The sequence below is a fragment of the Sapajus apella genome, unplaced genomic scaffold (assembly GCF_009761245.1).
Source record: "Sapajus apella isolate SASKATOON/1434 unplaced genomic scaffold, GSC_monkey_1.0 scaffold33, whole genome shotgun sequence".
Lineage (NCBI taxonomy): Eukaryota > Metazoa > Chordata > Mammalia > Primates > Cebidae > Sapajus > Sapajus apella.
Window position 1 is genome coordinate 7,639,372 of NW_022436973.1, and position 19,543 is coordinate 7,658,914.

The 19,543-nt window shown below is 45.2% G+C and overlaps 1 protein-coding gene across 17 annotated transcripts in view; it reads left to right on the forward strand.

Moving 5' to 3' along the window:
• The window catches only part of LOC116562754 (RNA-binding protein 12), a 74,320-nt gene that overhangs the window by 19,206 nt on the left and 35,571 nt on the right, over nucleotides 1-19,543 (forward strand). For 3 of the 17 annotated variants that reach the window (XM_032295102.1, XM_032295100.1, XM_032295101.1), the window contains exons 3-7: nucleotides 2,974-3,131; nucleotides 3,885-3,990; nucleotides 4,071-4,152; nucleotides 5,136-5,219; nucleotides 5,963-6,052. In XM_032295102.1, coding sequence (XP_032150993.1) covers nucleotides 2,974-3,131; nucleotides 3,885-3,990; nucleotides 4,071-4,152; nucleotides 5,136-5,219; nucleotides 5,963-6,052 — 520 coding nt within the window. Of the gene's footprint in view, nucleotides 1-2,973; nucleotides 3,132-3,884; nucleotides 3,991-4,070; nucleotides 4,153-5,135; nucleotides 5,220-5,962; nucleotides 6,053-9,780; nucleotides 9,941-16,001; nucleotides 16,169-19,543 lie in introns of those variants that run through there. The other 14 variants (XM_032295105.1, XM_032295107.1, XM_032295106.1 and 11 more) reach the window with 12 other exon arrangements.

Consider the following 19,543-nt stretch of genomic DNA (forward strand, 5'->3'; position numbering starts at 1 on the left):
GAGTAGCTGGGACTACAGGTGTTCGCCACCATGCCCAGCTAATTTTTTGTATTTTCAGTAGAGACACGATTTCACTGTGTTAACCAGAACATTATTTTATTCATTTATTTATTTATTTATTTTGAGACGGAGTCTCACTCTGTCGCCAAGGCTGGAGTGCAGTGGCATGATCTTGGCTCACTGCAACCTCTGCCTCCCAGGTTCAAGCAGTTCTCCTGGTTCAGCCTCCTGAGTATCTGGAACTACAGGTGCTCGACACCATGATTGGCTAATTTTTTTATATTTTCAGTAGCGGCGGGGTTTCACCATGTTAGCCAGCTTGGTCTCGATCTCCTCACTTTATGATCCACCCACCTCAGCCTCCCAAAGTACTGAGCCACCTTGTCAGGCTGAAATAATTCTTAATAAATACAGTTTAATATATTATTTTATTCATTTTATTTATTTATTTATTTATTTAGAGACAGAGTCTCACTCTGTCGCCCAGGCTGGAATGCAGGGGCGTGATCTCAGCTCACTGCAACCTCCGCTTCATGGATTCAAGCAATTCTCTGCTTCAGCCTCCTGAGTAGCTGGGATTACACCACACCCGGCTAAATTTTTGTACTTTTAGTAGAAACAGGGTTTCACCAACTTGGCTAGGCTGGTCTTGAACTCCTGACCTCGTGTTCCACCCACCTCAGCCTCCCAAAGTGCTGAGATTATAGGCATGAGCCACTGCACCCTGCCTATTCATTTATTTTTTAGAGACAAAGTCTCACTTTGTTGCTCAGGCTGGAGTGTAGTGGCGCTATCCTAGCTTCCTGCTCCTCAATCTCCTGGGCTTAAGCAACCCTCCTACCCCAGCCTCACCAGTAACTAGCACTACAGGTGTGCACCACCATGCCTGACTGATTTTTAACATAGGTTTTGTAGAGATGGAGGTCACACTATGTTGCTCAGGCTTGAACTCCTGATCTCAAGCAACCTTCCCACCTAAGTCTCCCAAAGTGCTGGGATTACAGGCATGACCCACTGCACCCAGCTTTTAATTTAAAATCTGGTGTCCTTCATAATAAATTTGGAAACCACTGCCTTAATTTTTATAGTACCTCTATTCTCGGCATAAACAGTTTTTCTGTGTGGGAGAAGAACTGACAAATGCCCATTCTATTCAGAAGCCCTGATTACTTAGTGAATAACTTTGCACGCTTATGCTCATATTTTGGTACAAATTTTCCATAAATAGGCTTGTTTAGTCACAGGTTATACACATTTTCAAGTTTTTTGTTTTTTGAGTGAAGGTTTCACTCTGCTGCCCAACCAGGAATGCAGTGAGTGGTACGATCACAGCTCACTGCAGCCTTACCTCCTAGGCTCAAGTGATCCTCCTGCCTCAGCCTCCAGAGTCGCTGGGACTATAAGTACATGCCATCGTGCCCAGCTAATTTTTAATTTTCCTTTGTAGACGCGGGGTCTCACTATGTTTCTTAGGCTGGTCTCAAACTTCTGGTCTTAAGTGATTCTTGGCCTCCCAAAGTCCTAGGATTATAGTCGTGAGCCACAACGACCCACCAGTTTTTTGTTTTTTTTGAGTCGGAGTTTCACTCTTGTTTCCCAGGCTGAAGTGCAATAGCATGATCTTGGCTCACGGCAGCCTCCGCCACCCTGGTTCAAGTGATTCTCCTGCCTCAGAGTAGCTGAGATTACAGGCATGCACCACCACACCCAGTTAATTTTGCAATTTTAATAGAGATGGGGTTTCTCTATGTTGGTCAGGCTGATCTCAAACTCCCGACCTCAGGTGATTAGCCTGCCTCGGCCTCCCAAAGTGCTGGGATTATAGGCGTGAGCCACCGCGCCCTGCCCAATTTTTTTTTATTTTAGTTTTAATTTTATTTCAAAAAAGTAATATTCATGTGGTTCAAAATTCAAAAGCTACCTAAAAGTGCACAGATAAAAGTCTACCTCTCACCCCTGTCCTCCAGCTATGTAGTTCCCTTCTGGGGAGGTAATTTCTTTTTTTTTTTCTGATTTACTCTGGTTATGGGGTATAATTTCTTGGGTTTTTCTACAATTATCCTATTTGTTTACAAACAAATATATACTTCCTTTCCACCTTTCTTTTTTTATTTAGATGATAGCATACTGTACTCCCTGTTTTGATCTTGCTTTTTTCACCAATAATGCATATTTTTAAAAAACTAAAGTACAGACTTTATTTGGATTTCATCAGTTTCTAACAATGTATCTTGGTATCTTGGAGATTTTATGGTGTCAGTTCAGAACAAGCTTCCTCTTTTTTTTTTTTTTTTTTTTTTTTTGAGACGAAGTCTTGCTGTGTCACCCTGGGACAGGCTAGAGTGCCGTGGCATTATCTCAGCTAATTGCAACCTCCACATCTTGGGTTCATTTCCTGTCTCAGCCTCCCGAGTAGCTGGGATTACAGGTGCTCGCTACCACACCTGGCTAATCTTTGTATATTTAGTAGAGACATAGTTTCACCATGTTGGCCAGGCTGGTTTCAAACTCCTGACCTGAGGTGATCCGCCCTCCTTGGCCTCCCAAAGTGTGGGGATTACAGGTGTGAGCCACCATGCCCTCTCAGTCTTTTACACACCTGCTTGATATTTTATTGTATGTACATGCCATAATCTATTTGATGTTACCCTGATGATAAACATCTAAGTTGTTTCCAATCTTTTTACTATTATGAATAATACTGTATGTATGATGGCATTTCATATAGCATAGGGAGCTACTTTCAACCATTTTGATCATCATTCCTTCTGGTATTTATATTCCAGGTGTTAAATCATTTTACTAAATATTATGCTTTTACTGCTATTTCTTCTTTTCCTTAAAATTTTTTAATTAGAAAAATGTCACGCTTACAGAAAAGTTGAAATAATATTTTGATCCCTTTGGAAAGTGATATTTTGTTTTAACTATGTTTCTCTCTTTCTCTTTTTTGTAACAAACTTTGTTTCCCAGGGGTTGGTGCTGTCTACATCCGTCGCCGGCCCCGTGTGCGTGTGGAGGCCCTGCAGAGTGGAGGGGGGCAGGAGCGGGGTATGCGGTCTGGGACAGTGCCCACACCCTTGGTGGTGGGGCTGGGGGCTGCGTGTGAGGTGGCACAGCAAGAGATGGAGGTATGGGGAGAACAGTTCCCTCCTACAACTTCTTCCCCTGTGCTGGGTCTCCTATTTAGAGGCTTCTCAGCATGACTGAGGCAGATTTCTGCTGAGAGAGAGGGCTTAAGAAAACTCTTCTTTGGCTGGGCAAGGTGACTCATGCCTGTAATCCCAGCACTTTGGAAAGCCGAGGTGGGTGGATGATAAGGTCAGGAGTTCTAGACCAGCCTGACCAACAAGGTGAAACCCCGTCTCTACTAAAAATACAAAAATTAGCCAGGTATGGTGGCGCATCCCTGTAATCCCAGCTACTTAGGAGGCTGAGGCAGGAGAATTGCTTGAACCCGGGAGGTGGAGGTTGCAGTGAGCCGAGATTGTGCCACTGCACTCTAGTCTGGGTGACAGAGCAAGACTCTGTCAAAAAAAAAAAAGAAAAGAAAGAAAAGAAAACTCTTCCTTGTCCTGGTGCTGCCGGTACCTTGTTCTGAGTTCTGAGGGAGGCATTATAGGCTCCAAAACCCATGCCCTTTTAGTAGTTATCAGCTCATTTATTTCTGGATTAATAAATGAACCCTGTGTCCAGTTATCAAGCACCTTTTACATTCCAGGCACTATGCTTAGTACTGGAGATACAGTGGTCTCCATGAGTAACATAAGATGATAGGTGGGGCTGACACATAGTCACTTCCAGTTATAGGAGAAGGGCTTCTTAAACTGTGTTTCTGAGCTGGTCGATGGTTACTGCTTAATCCTTCCTTGCCTGCTCCTTAGTATGACCACAAGCGGATCTCAAAGTTAGCAGAGCGGCTGATACAGAATATAATGAAGAGCCTTCCAGATGTGGTGATGAATGGGGACCCTGAGCACCATTATCCCGGTATGGACTTGTGCTTTCTATTCTCATTCTGGTACAGGCTGAGACTCTGAGACCTCTCTCATAGTATTTCTTTCCTCCAGGCTGTATCAACCTCTCCTTTGCATATGTGGAAGGGGAGAGTCTGCTGATGGCACTGAAGGATGTTGCCTTATCCTCAGGGAGGTGAGCTGGACAGTATAGACAGGGCCTGCATCAGGGCCACTTAGAAGTGTCATACAGGCTGTTAAGCTTCCCAGTGTGGAGATGACAGGCACAAGAGCTCTTGATTAAGGGTAAAGGTCATTTTGGAAGGGCCTCTTTTTTATTTGGTTGGCTGGGTAGCTGGGTACAGGCTAAAGTTTACCACCCGAGGAATGCTTTCTGGGGTAGAATTTTGTGCCTTTTTTTTTTTTTTTTTTTTGAGACAAAGTCTCACTGTGTTGCCCAGTCTTGGAGTGTAATGGTGCAGTCTCGGCTGATTGCAGTCTCCGCCTCCCGAGTTCAAGCAATTCTCCAGGCTCAGCCTCCCGAGTAGTTAGGATTATAGGTGCTTGCCACCATGCCCAGCTAATTTTTGTATTTTAGTAGAGATGGGTTTCACCATGTTGGCCAGGCTGGTCTCAAACTCCTGACTTTGTGATCCATCCACCTCGGCTTCCCAAAGTGCTGGGATTTCAGGCGTGAGCCACCATGCCCAGCCAGCATTTTGTGCCTTTTATGGTCCCAGGGGATATATGTATCTGTCCTGGGGTTACACTAGCAGTTCTGTTATAGGCCTCCAGAACTGAAGATGCTCCAAAGGCCACTAAGGGTTTAGCTGCCCTTCAGGCTGGTGCCAATGGTATATTGTGTCCTGGAGGAGTGAGCACATGGTCCTCTACTGCCTCTTCTTGTCAAACCCAACTCATGTGGTATCATGCTCTGTTATACTATGCCAGCATCCTTGCTCAAGGAAGTCATCCACCATAGGGGCCAGAGGAGCTAGGTTCACACATCCTAGGATGTGCAGGGCAGCATCAGGTCCTTTGGCTTTGCCAGATTAGAAGGTCTCTTTTGTCTCCATGGTATGATTCCAGGGCCCTGTGGGTTGAGTCCAAGACTGAGGGTTTGTGACTAAAAGTAGATGTTGATGATGAACTGAATAAGGCCTGTGTCTCTCTCCTCAGTGCCTGCACCTCTGCATCCCTGGAGCCCTCTTACGTCCTTAGAGCAATTGGCACTGATGAGGATTTAGCACACTCTTCTATCAGGTCAGTGAGTTGAGCTGTAACATTTATGAAAGACATCCTCTTATATTTTTCATATCCTATTACAGTGTTTTTTATTTTTCTGCCGTGGCATTTTTCTCAATTTAGTTCTTCTTATCTCTTCTAATAACCTTGTGAAAGCTTCTAGAGCAGTGGTTCTCAGACTTCACTGAGTATCACCTGAGAAGTTTGTGAAATATGATGATATCTGAGTCCCACATTCAGATATTCTGATTTACTAGGTTTGGAGGAGGAGTAGGAAACATCTCAACATCACAGGTGATTTTAATGTGGGTGGTCTGTAGACCGTGTTTTGAGACTGTTGGCCAGGCTGGAGTGCAATGTCATGACCTCAGCTCATTGCAGCGTCTACCTTGCAGGTTCAAGCAATTCTCCTGCCTCAGCCTCCTGAGTAGCTGGGGTTACAGATATGTGCCACCGTACCCAGCTAATTTTTGTGTTTTTAGTAGAGATGGGGTTTCACCATGTTGGCTAGGCTGGTCTTGAACTCCTGACCTCAAGTAGTCCGTCCACCTCAGCCTCCCAAAGTGCTGGAATTACAGGTGTGAGCCACCATGCCCGGCTGATCTGTATACCATACTCTGAGAAACTCTGCCCTAAAGGGGAAGGACCATGTTCTTCTCTCCATGTCTCTTGTGTTGTAGATCCTCAGTGAGTATTTGCGGAATGAGTTTTCCCAGTGCCAGAGCTCTGATAGGGAGCCATTCTCCTGTGACTTTTTTCAGGTTTGGAATTGGCCGCTTCACTACAGAGGAGGAAGTGGACTACACAGTGGAGAAGTGCATTCAGCATGTGAAACGTCTTCGAGAAATGAGGTAAACATACTGTATCAGAGACCCTTTGGAAGAAACGCTAGTGCTGTCTCCCCTCTTGTCCTTAGGCTATGTGTTTATACTGCCAAAACCAAAGTTCAAGAGTACTTGGATTTTAGGATTTAGAGGTTCCACAAAGCAAGAATGTGGATCTTCTTGACTACTTGTCTTCACAATGAGAAAGTGTTTTTAAAAACTATAGAACTAGATGAATGCAGGTAGTAGTTTTTTTTTGGAGACAAGTCCTTGCTCTGTCATCCAGGCTGGCATGCAGTGGTGCAGTCACACCTCACAGCAACTTGTGCCTCCCAAGCTCAAGTAATCCTACCACCTCAGCCTCCCAAGTAGCTGGGACTACAGGTATGTACCACCATGCCTGGCTAATTTTTGTATTTTTTGTAGAGATGGAGTTTTGCTATGTTGCCCAGGCTGGTCTCAAACTCCCAGGCTAAAGCAGTCCTCCTGCCTTGGCCTCCCAAAGTGCTGGGATTACCAGCACAAGCCACCGCACCTGACCCAGGTAGAATTTTTCAGTGTGATTATTATTATCTTTTTTTTCCCTTTGAGACAGAGTTTCACTCTTGTTGCCCAGGTTGGAGTGCAGTGGCACGATCATGGCTTACCACAACCTCCGCACTCCAGGTTCAAGCTAGGGGTTACAGGCATGCGCCAGCACACCTGGCTAATTTTGTATTTTTTTTTTTTTTATTTTGTTTGGAGATGGAGTTTCACTCACGTTACCCAGGCTGGAGTGCAATGGCGCCATCTCGGCTCACCGCAACCTCCGCCTCCTGGGTTCAGGCAATTCTCCTGCCTCAGCCTCCTGAGTAGCTGGGATGACAGGCACACGCCACCATGCCCAGCTAATTTTTTGTACTTAGTAGAGACGGGGTTTCACCATGTTGACCAGGATGGTCTCGATCTCTTGACCTCATGATCCACCCGCCTCGGCCTCCCAAAGTGCTGGGATTACAGGCTTGAGCCACCGCGCCCGGCCAATTTTGTATTTTTTAGTAGAGACGGGGTTTCTCCATGTTGGTCAGGCTGGTCTTGAACTCCCGACCTTAGGTGATCCACCCACCTTGGTCTCCCAAAGTGCTGGGATTATAGGCATGAGCCACTGTGCCTGGCCAGATTATTATTATCTTGAGAGACAGTGTCTCATTCTGTCACCCAGGCTGGAGTGCAAGTGGCACAATCATAGCTCAGTGTAACCTTGGACTCTTGGGCTCAAATTATCCTCCTGCCTCAAACTCCCAAATAGGTAGGACTACAGTTGTGTGCCTCCACGCCTAGCTAATTTTAAAAATATATTTTTGGTAGAGATGGGGGTCTCACTGTGTTGTCCAGGCTGGTCTTGAACTCCTGGGATCAAGCCATCCTCTCACCTTGGCCTCCCAAAGTGCTGGGATTACAGACATGAGCCACTGTGCCCAGCCCCTCATTATTTTAGTGATAGTGTTAATAGTTGTCATTGTAGCATTATCAATACATAATTAGTGGTTTATAGACTAAGTATAGAAAAACTCTCTTTAAGATAGGGATTCATGGCCGGGAGTGGTGGTTCACTCCTATAATCTCAGCACTTTGGGAGGCCGAGGTAGACAGATTACTTGAGGTCAGGAGTTCAAGACCAGCCTAGCCAACATGGTGAAACCCCATCTCTACTAAAAATATAAAAATTAGCCAGGCATGGTTGCACATGTCTGTAACCCCAGCTACTCAGGAGGCTGAAGCAGGAGAATTGCTTGAACTCTGGAGTCGGAGGCTGCAGTGAGCAAAGATCATGCCATTGCACTCCAGTCTGGGTGACAGAGCGAGACTCCATCTGAAAAAAAAAAAAAAAAAAGACAGGGATTCATAATTTGAATCGTATGGCTAGATTCAGGAGGTATATTATAGCTCTGAAATTGTATGCTAAGTATTGTACAGTTGTGTATTTTCCTTGGAAGGAAGTGTGTAGCTGTATTGGATTTTCAAAAGGTTTAGAACCAATACTCAGGCTGAGTGTGGTGGCTCATGCCTGCAATCCCAGCACTTTGGAAAGAGGCTGAGAGGCAGGCAAATTGCTTGAGCCCGGTTGTTCAAGAACGGCCTGGGTAGATTGCTTGAGCCCAGGAGTTCAAGACCAGCCTAGGCAACACGGTGAAACCCCATCTCTATTTAAAAAAAAGAACCACTACTCAGAGTTTTCTTTGTAAAGGTGTTTATAAAGGTAATGAGATTCTTGGCCACTCAGCTGGTACCAGCGCTTCCCTAGTAGCCAGAGAGCTCATCTTCCTCCTGGGAATCTTGAGCCCTCCGGATTTTTTCAGAGCCTGGCTCTGTCTTGGTTAACCTTGGCTTTCAGGATTCTCTTGGTCCAGTTGGTAGAGAGGAATTTCAAGTATATACCCTCCTTCCCTTTATGAGCTCTCCCAAGCCTTCCTGTGCTCTGAATTTTTCTTTGTAGGGTCTAGCAGTATTGCTTAAGCGACTATAGCTTGCTCAACTATACGATTTTTCCTTTGACGTAGCTTTCTGTATGTGGTACACTCAAAAGTCATTTTTACAGACCACATGGCCAGCAAAGCCTTTTATTTCCTATCTCTGTGGCTTCAGCATCTGCACCCTATTCCTTCCAGCCCTTTACAAACTGAATGCAGCCTAGTCCCATTAGTGCTCAGAGTCTATAATAATAAGTGGCCCTCCCTAAAGAGGAAGGACAGGAAGGAGATGGCTGACTTTAAGGGCCATGGAAAATCTCATGAAGAGAAAGGCATTCTGGGAATGTTTAGTGTAAAGGAGGCAAGTCAAGAATAGAATGAAATTAAGAAAAAAAAAAGGGGGGGGGGGCTCAAAAAAGAAAAAAAAAAAACAATAGAAGGAAATTTGGTAAAATTACCTGGTGAAATCTAAACTGCAAAATCCCATATTCATAGCACGTTGAAGTAATATCTGGCCTGGGAACATTATCCAAGATATCCAAGCTTCTGCTTGGGGATCGATCAGAGTTTAGCAGAGATTTCTCAGCAGCAGCTCTTGTGTGAGATAGGATGCTCAGGTCTAAGATCCAAGGAATTTTTTTTTTCTTTTTTTTTTTTTTTTTTTTGCTCCCCTACTGCCCCCAAAGGATTCTTTTAGATTGGAGCCAGGGATATCAGAAGCGCAGCCCAACTCTGGGGAGATGAAGCTGGCCAAAACTGGATAATGGCACAGCATACTGAGATGATTTCAGCATTGTTTCTTGGTTTTGTTCTAGTTCCAAACCCTAACTGGAAACCAGAACAAAACCAAGAAACAAATGTTGAAAAGCGGGTAATATGTGGTGGGCTGAAACTAGCTGCTTATACAGGTCATGTGAAGAGAGGCTGAAACTAGCTGTTTATACTAGTCCCAAGGGTCTTGGTTACTCCCGGGGAAACTGTGGCCACAGCCTCTTACAACTGGAATGAGAGCTTCAAGAATGTGACCATGTTTGGTGTGCATTGGCTTAGGACCCCACTGCAATTGAGCCTGAGGTACCTAGTTATTCCTGTTTGTTGGCAGTTGGGGAGAGCTCTCAGGAAGGCTAACAGGGACTTACAGGGAACTGGGAAAGACATGTTAACCACCTGTGTTAGGGTCTACCGGCAAGAGGCAGAGGATAGACAGGGACAGAAGGAGGCAAGGCATTGCTCAGGGCCTTGGGGCTAATGTTGGCCACTTCCTATCTAAGCCCTAACTCATTTAATGTCTCTTCTCTTTGGCAGCCCTCTCTGGGAGATGGTTCAGGATGGCATTGACCTCAAGAGCATCAAGTGGACCCAACACTAGAAGAAGAGGGCTGGGTGTGGTGGCTCACGCCTGTAATCTCCGCACTCTAGGAGGCAGCGGTGGGCAGATCATGAGGTCAGCAATTCGAGACCAGCATGACTAACATGGTGAAACCCTGTCTACTAAAAATACAAAAATTAGCTGGGCGTGGTGGCGCATGCCTGTAATCTCAGTTACTTGGGAGGCTGAGGCAGGAGAATCACTTGAACCTGGGAGGTGGAGGTTGCAGTGAGCCAAGATGGTGCCCCTGCACTCCAGCCTGGGCGACAGAACAAGACTCCATCTCAAAAAACAACAAAAAAAGAATAGAACTCTGACTTTGCGCTGGTCTGGCCGCTCCTGCCTCATCAACCTGTGCACAACCAGGCACTTTGTTAGGCCCAGTGGATGCTCCAGATTGGTATAGAACGTTGGCTTCAACATCAGCCCACCTCTATGATAGAAACACAAGGAAACTATCTTTCCCTAGCTTCAGCTCCTTGGGTTTGGAGCACTTCCCATTTCTTCCTGGGTCTTACAGTGTGTGGACATTTTCATCCTGAAGCCGTAGAGACATCTGCTATTATATTGCTGCTGTACACATCTGTGCTCTTGGTGAGGACAGCAGGAGGAACCAGAAGAAGTCTCTTTGCTCAGGGACCATGATGCTCTACATGGACATTTGAGTCATCATCTTCTGCTGCTCAGCTGGACCAGTTCCTTTAACAGCAAGCATAATCCACTTTAATTTAATGTTTTCTGTGGCTCCAAAGGGTACCTCTTCATATTGACTGTAGACTGAATGGACAGTTTCTTAGAGGGTTTGTCTCCTTTCTCCTTTCTTCTTTCCTTTCCTTTGACCTAATGGAGCTAGAAATATGTCTGTGACTCCACCTATTGTCCTAATGATTTATTTCCTTAAAAATTGTTAATATGAAGACTGGAAAAATAAACTCACTTTCTGTTTACTCTTGTGACTTTATGAGAGGTTCAGGGAGAAGTGGAAGCTGTACTTGGGAAGTGTGAACAAGGCCGGGCGCGGTGGCTCAAGCCTGTAATCCTAGCACTTTGAGAGGCCAAGACGGGCAGATCACAAGGTCAAGAGATCGAGACCATCCTGGCCAACATGGTGAAACCCCGTCTCTACTAAAAATACAAAAATTAGCTGGGTGTGGTGGCGTGCGCCTGTAGTCCCAGCTACTCAGGAGACTGAGGCAGGACAATTGCTTGAATCCAGGAGGCAGAGACTGTAGTGAGCCAAGATTGTGCCACTGCACTCCAGCTTGGTGCCTGGCGACAGAGTGAGACTCTGTCTCAAAAAAAAAAAGTACGAAGAAGACCACCACTTCACCTGATTTGCATAAATGACTCGGTGGTGTTAAAACTCGCTCTCTGAATGAAGAGACCCCCAAACAGGCTTTATGTGAGCATCATGGCTGTTTATTTACCTGGGTGCCGGCAGGCTGAGGCCGAAAAAGGGTGTCAGAAAGGGCGGAGGGATAGGAGTTGGTTTTATAGGTTTGGGTTTGGCAGTTGAAAGTTACCATTTAGGGGGTTTTGGGAAAGCTGGGAGTGGGTCATGGGTTTGCAAGCTGGGAGGGGGTCGTAGGGTGTGGAGTCATGAGGTCGACCATGTCAGTTACAAAGTCCAGTGGCCTTATCAATTGGGGCTGGAATAAGGAACAATAGAGAATGTCTTAAAGTTAAGTAGGTGCAGGGGTTGATGATTGCTTTCCCTTTTCATGGTCTTCCAGTTACTTTAGATTTTCCAGGAACTCATCTGGAGTGTGTGTAGGTCACAGAGGTTAATGTGGCATCCACGGGGCCCTCAGTAGGCCTAAGAAACCTTGTAACTGGGCTTTTGTATCTCTTCATTTAGCAATTATTTGAATGCCTGCCAGGAGCTAGACTTGTTCTGGATATTAGGAATATACTGGTTAACAGGACCAAAACAGACCCCGCCTTCACTGTGCTTTAAATTTTAGTGGAGAGATGGAAAATAAGAAGTAAACAAACAATGTTATAGGCCGGGCATGGTGGCTCAGGCCTGTAATCCCAGCACTTTGGGAGGCTGAGGCGGGTGGATCACCTGAGGTCAGACTGACTGGTCTCAAAAACAAACAAGTAAACAAACAAAAAAAACAAAATTAGCTGCGCATGGTGGTGCATGCCTATAATCCCAGCTACTGGGAGGCTGAGGCAGGAGAATCGCTTGAACTCGGGACGCGGAGGTTATAGTGAGCCGAGATTTCACCATTGCACTCCAGCCTGGGCAACAAGAGCATTTAAAACAAAAACCAAGCCGGGCGTGGTGGCTCACGCCTGTAATCCCAGCACTTTGGGAGGCTGAGGCAGGTGGATCACGAGGTCAAGAGATCAAGACCATCCTGGTCAACATGGTGAAACCCCGTCTCTACTAAAAATACAAAAAATTAGCTGGGCATGGTGGTGCGTGCCCGTAATCCCAGCTACTCAGGAGGCTGAGGCAGGAGAATTGCCTGAACCCAGGAGGCGGAGGTTGCGGTGAGCCGAGATCGCGCCATTGCACTCCAGCCTGGGTAACATGAGTGAAACTCTGTCTCAAAAAAAAAAAAAAAACTCAAAACTCAAAAACAAAAACAATGTTATAGATTGTGGTAAGTGCTATGAAAGAAATAAAGTGGTGAGAAAACCTACCATGCTGGGTGTTAGAGGAAAGCTTTTCTGAGGAGGTGGTGCTTAAAAATATGAAGAGTGGCTGGTGGCAGTGGCTTACGCCTGTAATCCCAGGACTTTGGGAGAATGAGGTGAGTGGATCATGAGGTCAGGAGTTCAAGATCAGCTTGCCCAACATGGTGAAACCCCATCTCTACTGAAAATACAAAAATTAGCTGGGTGTGGTGGCACACACGTGCTTGTAATCCCAGCTACTCAGGAGGCTGAGGTAAGAGAATGGCTTGAACCCAGGGAGCAGAGGTTGCAGTGAGCTGAGATTGCCCCACTGTACTCCAGCCCGGGCAATATAGCAAGACTCTGTCTCAAAAAAAAAATGAAGGGCTCACTAATCTAGGAATGAGAGGAAGGAACAGCAAGAGCAAAGGGCCTGAAGCACAAAGTATTATACTTGAGAAACCAAGAGAAGGCCATTATAACTAGAGCTTTTCATTTGTGGGTCTGAACCCATAGGTGGATAGTTACCAGTACTAAAAAAAGGACAGAATATGCTAGAGTATATTTATGCATATTTTAAGAATATATTGTGATGATATATTTGAATTTGTATACCAGGTTGCATATGTATTTTTTTTTTTTTTTTTTTAAGATGGGGTTTCGGCTGGGCATAGTGGCTCACACCTGTAATCCATTTCGGAGGCCAGGGCGGGCGGATCACCTGAGGTCAGGAGTTCAAGACCAGCCTGACCAACATGGGGAAACCCCGTCTTTAATTAAAAAAAAAAAAAAAAAGACGGGGTTTCACCATGTTGATCAGGCTGGTCTTGAACTCCTGACCTCAGGTGATCTACCTCAGGTGGCCTCCAAAGTGCTTGGATTACAGGCATGAGCCACCATGCCCGACCACAAATGTATTTCTTATTGTGGGTAATAGTCAAAAAAGTTTGATTGCTCTTCATACTTCCCAGTAGCAGGAAAACAAGAAAATTTGAAAACCACCGGCCTAAAGTTTGGTAAATGTAGATGGACAGGGGAAGGAGGACATGAAATTATAGAGTTTTCCTTTTTTAAAAATATCTTTTTTACTTAGAATAATTTTAGATTTACTGAAAAGTTGCAAGGATAGTAGAGTTATATGGATCTATTGCCAGTTTTCCTCTAAAAAGCCTTATGTAAAACTATGCTAATTTGGCTGGGTGTGGGATTACACCTGTAATCCCAGTACTTTAGGAGGCCAAGACTGGCAGATTGCTTGAGCTCAGGAATTTAAGACCAGCCTGGGCTCTGTCTTCACAAAAAAAACAAAAATTATTCGGGCGTGGTGGCGCCCACCTGTAGTCCAAGCTACTTGGGAGGCTGAGGTGGGAGGATTGCTTCAGCCTACGAGGTTAAGGCTAGTGAGTTGTTATCACACCACTGCATTCAAGCCTGAGTGACACAGTGAGACCCTGTCTCAAAAAACAACAACAGGCTGGGTGCAGTGGCTCATGCCTATAATCCCAGAACTTTGGGATGCTGAGGTGAGAGGATCACTTGAGGTCAGGAGTTCGAGACCAGCCTGGCCAACATGGTGAAACCCTGTCTCTACTAAAAATGCAAAATTTAGCTGGCGTGGTGGTGGGTGTCTGTAATCCTAGCTACTTGGGAGGCTGAGGCACAAGAAGACCTTGAACCCTGGAGGCAGAGGTGGCAGTGAACCAAGATGGCGCCACTGCACTCCAACCTGAGCAACAGAGCAAGACTCCGTCTCAAAAAGCAACAAAAGAAAAACAATGAAGAAAACTATGGTACATTTGTCACAACTTAGAGGTTAACATTGGCATATCAGTATTAGTGAAATGTGATTTTTAAAAATTATTATTTCAAATTTTTTTTTGTAGAGACTGGGACTATGCTGCCCAGGCTGGTCTTGAACTCCTGGGCTCAAGTGATCCTCTTGTCTCTTGGCCTCCCAAAATGCTTCGATTACAGACATAAGGCACTATGCTCAACCTAAACTTCAGATTTTATTTAGCTTGCACCAGTTTTCCTAATGTCCTTTTTTCTGTTCCAGGATCCAGCCCTGGATATCACATTGCATTTAGCAAGTTTTGTTTTTAATGGACTATGTTATACCTACACAAGAGTGTATATACAGTATAGGTTTGGTTTAACAGTGTGGCCTGCTTTTCCAACTTGCTGTTCTTGGCATGCTGGGCTAGCACCAGCCCAGTCTGCCACACAAATCCCAAAAGGTTGTTGGAATTGTGAGAATTTCAACTCTGATTTTTTTTTTTTTTTTTTGAAAGAGATAGGGTCTTCCCCTGTCACCTGGGCTAAAGTGCAGTGGTATAATCATAGCTCACTGCAGCCTGGAACTCCTAGGCTCAAGGGATCCTCCTGCCTTTAACTCCCAAGTAGCTAGGACTACAGGCTTAAGCCACCACATGTGGCTTTTAATTAGCAGGGGTGTGAAGTTCGGGGGCTAGGTCCAAAGCAGCTTGAGAATAGCTTTTACTATAATAAAATAATACTATAGTGAAGCTGTGGAGGGATTACAATGGATTGAATTTTTTTTTTTTTTTAAATGACGGAATCTTGCTCTGTCGCCCAGGCTGGGGTGCAGTGGCGTGATCTTGGCTCACTGCAACCTCCATCTCCCGGGTTCAAGCAATTCTCCTGCCTCAGCCTCCGGAGTAGCGGGGACTACAGGCGTGCACCACTATGCCCAGCAGAGACGGGGTTTCACCATGTCTGGTCTCGAACTCCTGATGTCGTGATCTGCCCTTCTCGGCCTCCCAAAGTGCTGGGATTACAGGCGTGAGCCACCGTACCTGGCGTTTATAAACTTTTATTTTATTTATTTATTTATTTATTTATTTATTTATTTTGAGACAGAGTTTCGCTCTTGTTACCCAGGCTGGAGTGCAATGGCGTGATCTCGGCTCACCGCAACCTCCGCCTCCTCGGTTCAGGCAATTCTCCTGCCTCAGCCTCCTGAGTAGCTGGGATTACAGGCACGCGCCACCATGCCCAGCTAATTTTTTGTATTTTTAGTAGAGACGGGGTTTCACCATGTTGACCAGGATGGTCTCGATCTCTTGACCTCGTGATCCACCCGCCTCGGCCTCCCAAAGTGCTGGGATTACAGGCGTGAGCCACCGCGCCCGGCCTTATAAACTTTTAAATGGGAAAAAATTATCAGGTTTTGGCTGTTTTGTCCGGATATAATAACAAGCCACCAAGTTGTGGTCCATTTAATCCTCAAATCGCTTCGAGGTAAGCACAATTTGGTCCTTCCGCGGAAACTCGAAGGCGTGAAACAATTTGCACAAAGTCTTGAAGGGCGAAGCTGGGCACTCACACCCAGCCCTCCTGGCAGCGTCATTCGCCCAAGGTCGGGCTTTTGCGCAAAACTGTCGTGTGCAGGGACTGAATAGCCCCTCTTAGGACAAACACAGGCAACTTCCGGGAGATCGCCCGAGAACTTCAGCGCGCTTGCGCCGCCTAGTGACGTCACCAGTCAGCCCCGCCCCCTTCTGGAACGCGGAGCCGCTGAGCGGGCCGGCGGCCATTTTGTGAAGCGGCGAAGGAGGTGGTGGCTGCTCTGGGCTCCGGGCAGCCGTTCGGGCTGGGGCTGTCGGCCGCGGGGCGGAGGCACTCGCGCGGGGGGTAATTCGGGGTCTGGGTTCTGGTGCCGCGCAGCTTTCCCTGGTAAGACTCCCGCAGTCCCTGAACGGGCGGGGCTGTGCGGGGCTTGTGCCGCCCCTTGGTGGCCTGGGGCGGGGCCTTCGGAGGCCTTCGAGCCCGCGGCAACTAGCGCCCCACACAAAGGGTCGGAGCAGGGCTGCAGGGGGTCTGGGGTGCCACTTACGCTTCTGAGATCTGAGAGGATGCAAGAGAGCATGAGCCTGCGTACCGAAGTGGGGACGAGGCCGTAGCGAGGACGCACCAGTGGTCTGAGAGGGGGCAGGCCAGAGCTGGCTGGCTCAGCGGCCTGCGAGCTAACGGGGACTGCAGTGAAAACACGCCAACATCCCGAATCCGGAAGATTTCTTGTCTCCCCCAATGGAGCAGAGGTTATGACGGCATCTCTGCCTGGATGTGGGGAGATAATCGTAGTGAGGACACTTTCTCGACCCGGAATGGAAAGGAGGCCTTTGTGGCCTACCAGCGTAAGGGGACCCAGGTCACACCTGTGGGGAGGAAGCTGTAGTTAGTACACTCCTGTGAGTTCAGGCAGGAAGTCTTATAACCTGCCGTCTTCGTGGCCTGAAGTTGGAGGGGTTGCAGTAAAATGCCCACGAGGTCCATTGCTGGGGAGGGGCTTGCTCTAGGGTGTAGCAGTTTAAGAAGCCGGCGTCTGAAGCTAGGATGTGAGGGGGTGGGGTGAGTACGCCTCCCGAAGCTCTGAGAGTTATAGTAAGATGCCAGGCCTTTGGTCACCCAGTAGGGAAGGGGCTGCTGTGAGCTGCACTTTTGTGGATCCTTGGGGAGAGGATCCTCTACCATTTCAGGAGGACGAGATCCAGTGGGCTGCGGAGGGTGGCTGGTTTTGATGGAGAGTTTCTCTGAAGCTTGGCTGCGTTAGTTGGCAGCCACGTGAATTGGGTGGTGGGAGGGACTTTGAGGATCAGGTTAGTGAGGAGGATGGATGCCAGAGCGGCAGGCTTAGCTGTTAGGTTGTAAATGTATGGGCTTTTTGTGTGCCTCCAACGTGTGCCTTATAATGACAAACCTGAGGGGCTCCGGTGAGGATTACTCAGTGTTAAGTGCTAAACATTCATTCATCTGGGTGGTGTCTTGCTGAGAATTGCAGACTTTAAGAGATTTCTGAGCCCGAAAACCCTTCTTGGCTCCTGGATTCCCAGATAACCTAATGTAAATTGAGGAAGCTGGTAGGGACCGTTGTATATTATTCAAGAATAGGGTATAACCTACTGGAAAAAAATATGATGGCAACTGAAGGTTTGCTGAAGGGAGAGGCTAGGCTTGTGACTGCAGTATTTCTTTTAGTGCTTCTTGCTTGAATGGTTTGAAATGGTGTAATTTTTGCAAAATGCAGTCTTAGCAACAAGAATTGTCTGGGACCTTGTTAACTAGTGTATATTGGTAATGTATCTCAGAGCATTTGCAGTTGAAAAACTCAAGTCTGGACACGTAGGGGAATCTCGTACAAGACTGGTTGTACTTGTTTTTGAAATTTGGTAGCTTTGATAAGAATGGAGGATTTCTGAATTTAGTGGAAAGTGTGCAGACATTTTCCAAGAATATGAAAAGAAGCTGGGAAGAACTGTTACAGGTGGTTCAAATAACGTTGTGGTAATTTATGAAGAAAGTGAAATGTTTGGCGTGTTTATATAAAACAGTTAATGAAGATGTGCTTAGTATATATTATTGGACAGATTTTTAATAAAACAGGGAATGCATTTTTATATCACATATATGCTCGATTAACTGTTGATTACTTTGTTTATGGATTGTAATGTATAATTTTCATTTTCCTTATATTCAAATCTGTTAGATGAAAAATGTGAAGCTTTAGAAATAATCGTGTAGTTACTTGCAACGTATTGTTACATGCTACGAACAGTATTTTGGGCTGCTTTCACTTTCTTTGACATGTCAAATGTTTTGATGACTGAGTATTGAGAATTTGGGAGTTGTTAGTACAATTTTTAGGTGTGAAACTTGATTTTGTGGGCCAGCGTGTTCCAGGTGCTGGAATCCAGTGACGGTGTTGATAGTTTTTACTCCATTTTGCAGACAGCCGCCCTGTCATTCATTTTGAATGAATTGTTTTCTTCTATAGATGGTGTAGGAAGAACCAAGTGTCATTAGTTGGTTGCACAAAGATGCTTTTAGGCATCCCTCTCTAAAATGCAGACTGATGTCCACTTTTATATCTTTTTTCTGGCCCACAAGTGCTTAATATTAAATGTTCATGGAGTAAAGGAATATTGTTAGATGTTTTCAACTAAACAAAAAATAATTTTATCTAAATTACAGTTTTATCAGATTTTACTACCACACCCATGTGCCTTTTGGTTTACACAGAACTTAAGTTTAAAGTCAGCTTTTAAGTCTCAAAAACATAGTGAGGGTGAATGTGGTTGGTTAGGTTAGAAGTATAATTTTGCTTTGAGATGAAAATGAAGGTAGTGAACATTTTTGTTGGCATTTGGGGGGACTGAAAAATAAATTTTTTGACAGGAGGACTATCTTATTTAGAAATGTCTTTTCATTTGCTGCCTTTAAGTATGGAATAGAGGTTAATGGAAAAATTGAGTAATGCATTATAAAAAGTATACATCTCCATCATTGTCAGAATAATTTTTCATTAAGAATGATCCCAGAATTTGAAATATGGTACGTTTGGGAATGGGGAACAAAATCAAGTGGCTGAAACTGTGGTTGTTTCATAATGTTTACTATAAAGTGATTATACGGTTCTTAGCATTGTGCCCATTGTGATTGGTTCTCTGTTGCTCATTTCTGAGGTGACCATTTGAGGGGTTGGTTGTTTCTTTTGGATCTGAAGAAGCTAGCTCTGCTCTACCCTGGTTCTTGTTGATTAAAGAGTGATGACTGAACAAAGTTAAAGTTCACTTTTGGATGTTTACTACCAGATGAAGAGTGAAAATAGTAGTTTTAGTTGTGCCTTGACTTCTTGATAAAGAGATTTGTTCTCAAGACATTTTATTCTGAAATTTCAAGTGATTAGAATAGCTAGTAAATAATAAAGCCTGTCTTGTCATAACTATGCTAAATTTTTGTAGCAGATACTTGTGATTTGTGCGTGCATCTGGTATTTTGTCAAGTTGAAGCAAGCCTTTATGTTAGCCTGATTCCTAACATGAATGGAAAACATACAAAGCCAGCGTCTTCTTTTAGATCTTGTGAAATGTATCAGTGGCTTTAATGATAAATCAGGCCCATTTTCTCCTTCCCTATCATTATGCTGTGTGTATAGATAGCATATGCATTTTAGATGTTTTATTGTGTAGTTATTATTTTAGTCTTATCCTTCTAAAGTTCACCAAAGCTTTAGGTGAATGGAGTGGATTTTTTTTTTTTTTTTTTTTTTTT